Source organism: Dipodomys ordii, unplaced genomic scaffold (assembly GCF_000151885.1).
Source record: "Dipodomys ordii isolate 6190 unplaced genomic scaffold, Dord_2.0 Scaffold189, whole genome shotgun sequence".
NCBI lineage: Eukaryota > Metazoa > Chordata > Mammalia > Rodentia > Heteromyidae > Dipodomys > Dipodomys ordii.
Window position 1 is genome coordinate 626,139 of NW_012267405.1, and position 8,025 is coordinate 634,163.

Genomic DNA, 8,025 nt, shown 5'->3' on the forward strand with positions numbered 1-8,025 from the left:
TATTTCATAATACATAATTTCACAACAGGACATGTTACCTTTATTATGTATCAATTCATATATATATATATATATATATATATATATATATATATTACATATACCAGGCCCATTTCTGGACCCTCAAATTTACTTATTTCTTTATTAATGTAACACTGATTGTAAATAATAGCACTGATTTAACTGACACAGATGTAATATTTAATATCAGTGGTTTCCTTACTAGTTGAAACAAGTGTTTTGGCAAAACCTCTGACAAAGTCACTATTGAAGCACAAGAAACACAGTATTTTTTTCTGAAATACATATCAAAAATCCCCTTTAGGACTTTTGTTACAGTTGTATTAACTTTTAAATAACTGGAATATAATTGATCATTTTTTACTGCATTTTTATAAAACAATTACCATGGCCGGTACTTATTCAACTCTGCAGCAGTTGTTTATTTTTTTAATGAGTTTATGTTACTAGTAATGTGCTGTGCAGAGGGACTCCCATTTGCTAAGTGGGGGTGCAGCAGTTCTTTGACATCACCTAGCAGAGCTTGGTGTGGTGTGCCTTCTGGTCTTTTACCAGAACACCCTGTGTCTGAGCCACACTTTAGGCTGGAATTAGTGATTAGGAAAGAGACTGTCTGTAGAAAGGAGACACGTACTGGGTGTAAACGAAAGGGAGTATATGAGTCAATGCAAGGCTGCATCATAAGAACCATCTTTGTCACTGTGTTTGAGTAGAACTTCTACCATTGAGGACCCAAAAACCCAATCTGCTATCTTGGTGTCACACAACAACACAACAAAATACAACAGAGACTGAACCTTCATCAGCCTTGGGGCCTCCTGAGTCTCAGCCTCTAAATCTGTACCTTAAAGAAAGGAGGAGTATTTTATGTTGTTTTTCTAGTTTATTGATGCTAGAAACAAAACTACCAAAGAAGATTTCGCTGAAACAATGAGTAAGACCCACTTTCGGTGCTTAATGTTCATCCTATCTTACCAGAGTGCATTGGCCCAAGTTCTATGCATCTACCACTTCAATTATTACATGAGATTCTTGATTTTGTCTTTCTTTGCAACTTATTTTCTTTGTTTATCTGATTTGAGGAAATAAATTTATTCAGATGTTTTCTTTTGTATGGCTCTTTAGGTCAGGACAAGCTAAGGATAAGTAATTTTAAAGACAGTTCTTTTTGTGATACTATTGGTTCATAGTTCTTCTGTAAAAGTCGCCATGCTGGAGATGTCTTTTATGATTACTTTATATATGGGTGAACATAGCTCAAGATATAATTTTACATAGCAAGATGAAGGAAAGAGGAGATACAAAGCACTTCAGCTTCAATTCACCTTGGACTTCCTCCTTTGTAACCTTTGTCAAAACTCATTTTACCCCGCCCCCACCCCATGCCCGTTACACAGGGCAGATAGAGTTATCTCCTTGTATGATGTAACTTGGACGAATATGTGGATTTAAGAGGAAGGCACTTCATTGTGTAAATTGCCTTTATTTTTCTTGGAAATTACCACACTTAGATTTTGGCTTCCCCTAAGACATTTTAATGTTAATATTTGTGTGGATTTTTTCCCCTTTAAATATTATATCAGGGGGGAGGCGGGCTTGTAGCTTTATTTCCCAGGAGCACCGGATGTCCGGGGAGAGGGAAGTGATCTTCTAAATGTTAATAAACTCTTACATTTAATGAGAAAATGGCCCACCGAGATAGCATTCTCAAAGAAGAAAGTAACCCTGTAAATCAAACCTCTGGAGGCCTAGGAGTTGGCAGGGAGGCACATGGCCCCCAGAGAGGACTTCTCCTAGGGTAAGAGAGAGTTTTCTCATGCTGGGTGAATCTGAGAACCTTCTAAGGGATGTCAGTCTCGAGTAATCTGTTCACGAACCAGACCTATCTTAGCATCTCCTGCCATTGACTTCCTGCAGGAACTCTGTCCATGCACCTGCGCATGTTGCCTGAACTTCCTTGACCATCACAGACGGGGGCAGGGAACATGTCACACTTCATTTCTATTGTGATCTTGGAATCTGGACCTGTGCCTATACGTGAAGCGTTTCTCCACACGTTTCTGGAGGATCCCTCTTTCTGAGACGATTGTGCTTTGCTTTGCAGTCATGTCCTCCAGCCCCACCGTTGGCTCGTCCAGCACGTCCTCCATCCTCCCGTTTTCCTCTTCAGTTTTCCCTGCTGTGAAACAGAAGAGTGCCTTCGCCCCTGTCATCAGGCCCCAAGGCTCCCCGTCCCCAGCTTGCTCCAGTGGTAACGGAAATGGATTCAGAGGTAAGCCAGGGGGCCACCTGGGGAATAGGTGAGACCCAGGTGACCGGGTGTGGTCACAGCGCTGCTCCATAGTAGTCTGGACGGTCACTCAACTAGAGAGAGAGCCGTTGGGGTTGTGCAGCCATCACAAAGCAAGGGTCAGGGTGGACAGGGACAGGTCAGGGAGCTGCAAGTCATGGAATTCCAGTGGAACAGCCATACCTGTGGTCCCGGAGTGTCTGGAGTCTGTGTGCTCGGTGGAAAGGTGTCTGACCTCCCATCCGATGCCACGCAGCCATATCATCTTCCCTAAGCGGCTCACCACCCGCGCTGCATTCCCAGGAGCAAGTTCTGAGAATTCTGGTTTAACATGCTAGCCAAATTGATAGCAGGTGCCTGATCGGGGGTGGGGTAGGGAAGGAAGAGAGAGAGAGAGAAGTCGTACTGTTTCTAGGAACAAAAATTAATATCACCCGTCAAAGGCACTTTCAAGCAGCGTCGGAAACTGTAATGTGACATGACATAACTCGAATGTGATGAGTACATGAGACTCGAATCACCCCATGGAGGACGGGAGGCAGCTCACGGCCAAAGAGCAAATTGGAGCCTGCTGAGCGCGATGGCTCCCTGGCATCCCACAGTGCTTTGCAGCTGACTTGCGCATCTTCACACGAACACAGGACAAGCAGGATTGGATAAAACCGTAGCGAGGCTGGGTTAACCCCTCCTGGAGCACGACAGCTGGGGATCCCCAAACATGGCGGGAGCTGTGCACCCCCGTGGTTTCAATAAGTGTGTGAGTTCCTGATTTTTCGGGGACGCGCGAGAGGGTCCTTGTCCACTTGTGTGTGAATCACGCCCTGAGGGCTGTGTGAGATTCCTCTGCGGCATCCTCTCCATGCTGCAAGAGCTGATGGAGATATGGACAAAGCCCATCAGGCGGAGGCGGCCCCCGCATTCTGGCAATTCTGAGTAAACTCAGCCGCAGGGGCTCCGTGCCACTCAACGTGTGGATAGTTGGAAACATCTGTATCCTTCACAGAGCTTTTCTTCTCCATATCCAGATGTCCATGCCGTAGAGAAACAGTGCGGCCTGTATCTAAGCGTCATCCCCCCCTTCCCGGCTCCCCCTCCCCGCCCCCGGCCCTGCACTGGGGGAGGGGGAGGCCCATCTCTCATCAAGTACTAGTGGCTTCCATCCCACGGGTAATCTACTTCCTCCCCTGAAAGCAAGCTGTGGCTGAGTACTCGCTGTGTCTCCCTTCCCCACACTGGTTCCATAGCAATGCCCCTCTTTCTACCTCCCTTGGCTCTGTTCACAGACTTTGAGCCTAGTGGGGAAACACAGGGTGAGAGACGAGGGTGAGCTTGGTTTTTCTCCATGTGGGCTCCGGGAGGGGACAGGAACACTGCCCTTGCCTGGTGACAATCGGTTTTACTGGAAAGAGAAGCAATGGCCTTTGAGCTCCCGTCAGCCTTCCCCTACCTCCTCTCTCGCACAGCACCGAATTCGGCGGTTCAGAGCTGCCCATTCCAGATCTGAATCTGATCTGGTCTGATCGCCCCAGGGAGACTCGCTGTGGGGCCTGCCTGGATTTGGGGCTACAGGGAGGCTGGGGCAGAGTTTTTCCTGGATCCGTGGCCTGCCACCTAACCCTGTCTTCTGTGGTCCAAGGCCCCTGGGTCATGGGGTGGGAAGGGGGACCCTCTCTGGGGTCCTCAGCTGAGCACATGGCCTGTCACCAGCAGCAAGGATGCTGGTTCTGGGGCAGTGGCTGAGCCGCAATCCTTGATCGTGTCTATCAAGGTGATGACTTAGCTGTATACAGGCACAAGCTCCAGGCTCTTGATTCTCTAGAATCACAGGAAGTCTCCAACTACTTTTGAATCCCATAATTCCCTTCAAGATTCCTTGTTGATGTGACCATTCAAAAAATAAATGCAAGGGAATCCTACAAGAGGAAGCAGACAGCCCTGTCAGCTTAGAGCAATTGCAGAGAGCCATGGAAATAGAAAGGGATGCATGGAGACATGCTGCGGGAGTCTAAGGAGAGTCCTAAAGAATATGACCGGCAGGATGATTCACTTTGTAGACGTCTGTTGGAACTCGAGTTCAGCTCTTGGCAGGCCACACGAGACTCTGCGAGCCTCAGTTTCCTCGTCTACCCCACAGGACAATCTGTAGCTATCCTCGAGGCCACTGTGGAAGGAACAGTGTGAGTGAAGATGGGTAGAGGCTATTGCCTCAAGACCAGCAAGGACAAACCACTTGCTGCTTGTCTCCATTTGGGACCATGTCAGCAGGGGCTCACTGTCCAGCTCCCTAAGGGGGCAGAAGCTACAGAGCAGGAGAAGAGCGAGCTGGCGTTTAATGCATGAGCACCTCCTGGGAGGGCAGGGCCTGGATACGCCCAGGGCACCGGCTTCCCAGGCAGGGGGACACCGAGAAACGTGGGCCCGAGGGTCCGGTGGATCCCAAGGTGAGGAAGGGTGCTTTCGTAGATGAGCTCTTAATTATCAGCAGAGGCATGTGCAACCAGCACTCGCTAAGATATGCTGTGAGCAACATACTGAACTGAGTTTCCTGCAACAGAGTCCCTCCATTGAGCCATGCTGCCATCCCCACTTTTAGTATTAAGTACCATGTCCAAGGCCATACAGCAAGTGTCTGATGATTTGAACCCAGACATTTGGACCTCTGAGCCTGGGTTCTGATAGCCCCCTGTCTTACCAGACTGTGCTAATGGAAGTCCTCTTGTTACCTTTCACCCTTCGCTACTATCTGCTTGCCACCTGGGCCAAAGGAAGGTTATTGCTTTTCTGGGAAATGCCCACGGTGCAAAGGGATTGTACGATTCAAATGTAGTTAAAGTCTCTCCGCTGCTACCCAGGAAACGATTAACTTCCTCTCTGGTGTCTGTCTGCTTCCGGTCTGCGGGCTTTGTTTCCTACAAGTGGAAACGTTGAAGTTACCCTGTGAGTAGAGTGCAACCCACCCAGTGCTGAAGGAGGAGGGATTGGGAAGAGCTGTGGGGGGGAGTCCATTGTCTTCTGGCATGGGATAGGTCTGAACACTTGAGCTTCTCTGTCCTCCGAGTGCTCCTTGGGCAAGCCTGACCTCCAGAAACCAGACATGGGTGGAGAAGTGTTGAATATAACAGACAGGGTGAAGTTCAGCATGTGAGTCAGAATATCCCCACCCCACCCCCCAAGCCCTGCTAGAGAGGCCTGTCTGCAGTGTTTTCTTGTCCCACCTCGGCCTCATTTATCAGGCATTTATAGTTGATGAGTATAGATTGTCAAGATAATATTATACACCGTGTGTCTGATTCATTTTCTAGCTCCCTCTAGGAAAGAGAAGAAAAAAAAAACCTCTTGCACTCTGGGATAATTACTAGAGTTGCTATATCTTCAAATCATCAGGGAGTGTCCAGAATTGAACTGCCTTTATTGAAAAGTTACATCGATTCAATATATAGTAATACAGGCAAAAATAATTAAGGCTTTGCTAGCTGTGTAAGACCTTAATCCAGATCTCGCAAACATTCAATAAAGGCTGTATGGGCAGGGAAATAGATGGTTGACGATTTTGCCCGAGAGGACTAGAGAAAGGGAGCAGTGGGGGGAAAGGAGGGGGAGGGAGGCAAAAGAGAAAAGAAGGAGGGGAAAAGAGAGAGAAAAAGATGAGTAAATTGGGGAAAATAAACAGAATTTTGGCTCCTTGCTTGCAAGTGCCCTTCATCAACATGCTAGAGTGACATTTGTCATTGCCGTGGTGCGGTGCAGACAAGAGAAATCAGAGAATCAGACCCAGACATGGCTAGAAGTTTTGGATTCAGAGCATGTCTGTTTTTTTTTTTGCCATTGTTCAAAATGTGAAAATTCTCTGGGTTCCTCCCTGACAGGGGAAAGGAATACATTTTGTCGTGTGATTTCCATATCTTCTCGGGCTGCTCTGCTGTCCACATCTTCTTGTCCAGATGGGAGGTAGCACTGGAGTGGGAGGAGGGGATGACTGACTCCCAGATTAACAATGAAATTAAGTTTTCTCTTCCCAGTGGATTGGCACTTGTAGATGATAGCATCACCTAGTAGTAATTCTAGCTACTCAGGAGGTTGAGATCTGAGGGTTGTAGTTTGAAGCCGGCCTGGGCAGAAATGTCCATGAGACTCTTATCGCCAATTTACCAGTCAAAAACCAGAAGTGCTGCTGTGGCTCAAGTGGTAGAGCACTAGCCTTGAGCACAAAGAGGTTCAGGGACAGTGCCCAGGCCCTGAATTCAGCCCAACAACCAACAAACCAACCAGCCAACAAAAAGGCTCAAAAAGGATAGAAAGCCTGATCTCTTATCAACGATATACCAGCCAATGGGCTCGACATCTGGAATTTCCTTTTCTGTTCCATATAAGGGACTGGGGATAGTATAATCTGGAAATTATTGTTAGTCCAATGATGAACAATTATAGGTGCATACGCTAGAATGTAGATGCTGCGTCTATATCTACCATGTGGTTGATATAACTCCTTACTAGAAAACAAAACAAAACTCATTCTCAGCCTGCAGCAGAATCTCCACAGCTGTGTGTCTGGGCCAGTGGCTTCTGTCTGTGAGCCCAAACCTGCCCCTCTCTCTGGACTGTCCCAGGCTCTCCTCTCCACACCCCCTGCCCTCCTCTCTGTGGTAGAAGTGCTGCCACACCAAGTCCCCCCAGTCTCATTCCCGTGTCACTGTTTGCCTTGCAGCCATGACCGGACTCGTCGTACCCCCGATGTGAAGCAGAGCGAGTCCTGCTTTCTCATAGCACAAAACTACTTATTCTGATGGACCAATAATGAGGAAAGCACTCTGAGCTCTTTGGGGGAGAGTTGCGCTCCCCTCCCCCCGCCCAAGTGGACGTGATGGACAGATCTGGGAAGGCAAAATCCGTCATCTTTCTTGGTCTCACATTTCTCCTGTAGCTTTGCCAATAGCTACACAAACTGACCCCTTTGGGGACCAGGACAAAAGATGTCATTGACATGGTCAGTGCTGAGAGCAGAAATGCAATGCTTTGTTATGAACATTATGGGGGGGAAAGAAAACCACCTTCCTGTGTTTGTAAAATATTTAAGAAAAAAATTGGCAAACAATTCATGCTTAATATTTTGGATACTATTTGTTTTTCTTTGTAGGAAAAAAGTTGAAAGTTTCTATTTTCTATGAAGCCTTTCAGATACCAATTTAGTTTATGCAGAAAAAAAAACATTGAACAAAACAGGGTACCAGCATGGAAGACTTTCTTAAAAAAAAAAAAAAGAAACCTGAATTGAATGATGAAATGTTGTATGTGTGTTTCCTTATAGTTTAATCTCTTAAAAAACAAAAAAGGGAAAATTTTAAAATGTTTTACAGTTATTTAAATAAATAAACGTGTAACTTATTGTAAGTAGCAGTAGAAATTAAGGCCTTTTTTTTCTTTAAAGAAGAGAGCCATTTCTCTTTCTGATGTAAAAAGGAAACGAATCAAACATGTAGTAACAAGTCTTAAAGGTGTGTGATTATAACTACAGTTACTTATTGGACTCCATCCTCAGCTTCACCTCCCTCTTTTCTATCATTTTTATTGACCCATGAGCAAAACTGTGGAACGTATGTGGATTCCTACAGGACTGTCTCCCTCCAAAAATAGACTCAGAGAATACACATAGACAGACACTCCAACCTATCACTCCACACCCAGCTTCCTCTGCCTTCAAATTAGTCTATAGACCC

The 8,025-nt window shown here is 46.4% G+C and overlaps 1 protein-coding gene across 1 annotated transcript in view; it reads left to right on the forward strand.

Annotated features, from left to right (window-relative positions):
• Ebf2 (early B-cell factor 2) overlaps positions 1-7,633 on the forward strand; it is a 198,705-nt gene extending 191,072 nt beyond the window's left edge. Inside the window, exons 13-14 of the mRNA XM_013034430.1 lie at positions 2,126-2,293; positions 7,017-7,633. Of these exons, the coding sequence (XP_012889884.1) occupies positions 2,126-2,293; positions 7,017-7,048 (200 nt within the window). The 3' untranslated portion in view covers positions 7,049-7,633. The remainder of the gene's footprint in view (positions 1-2,125; positions 2,294-7,016) is intronic.
• Positions 7,634-8,025: the final 392 nt, after the last annotated feature.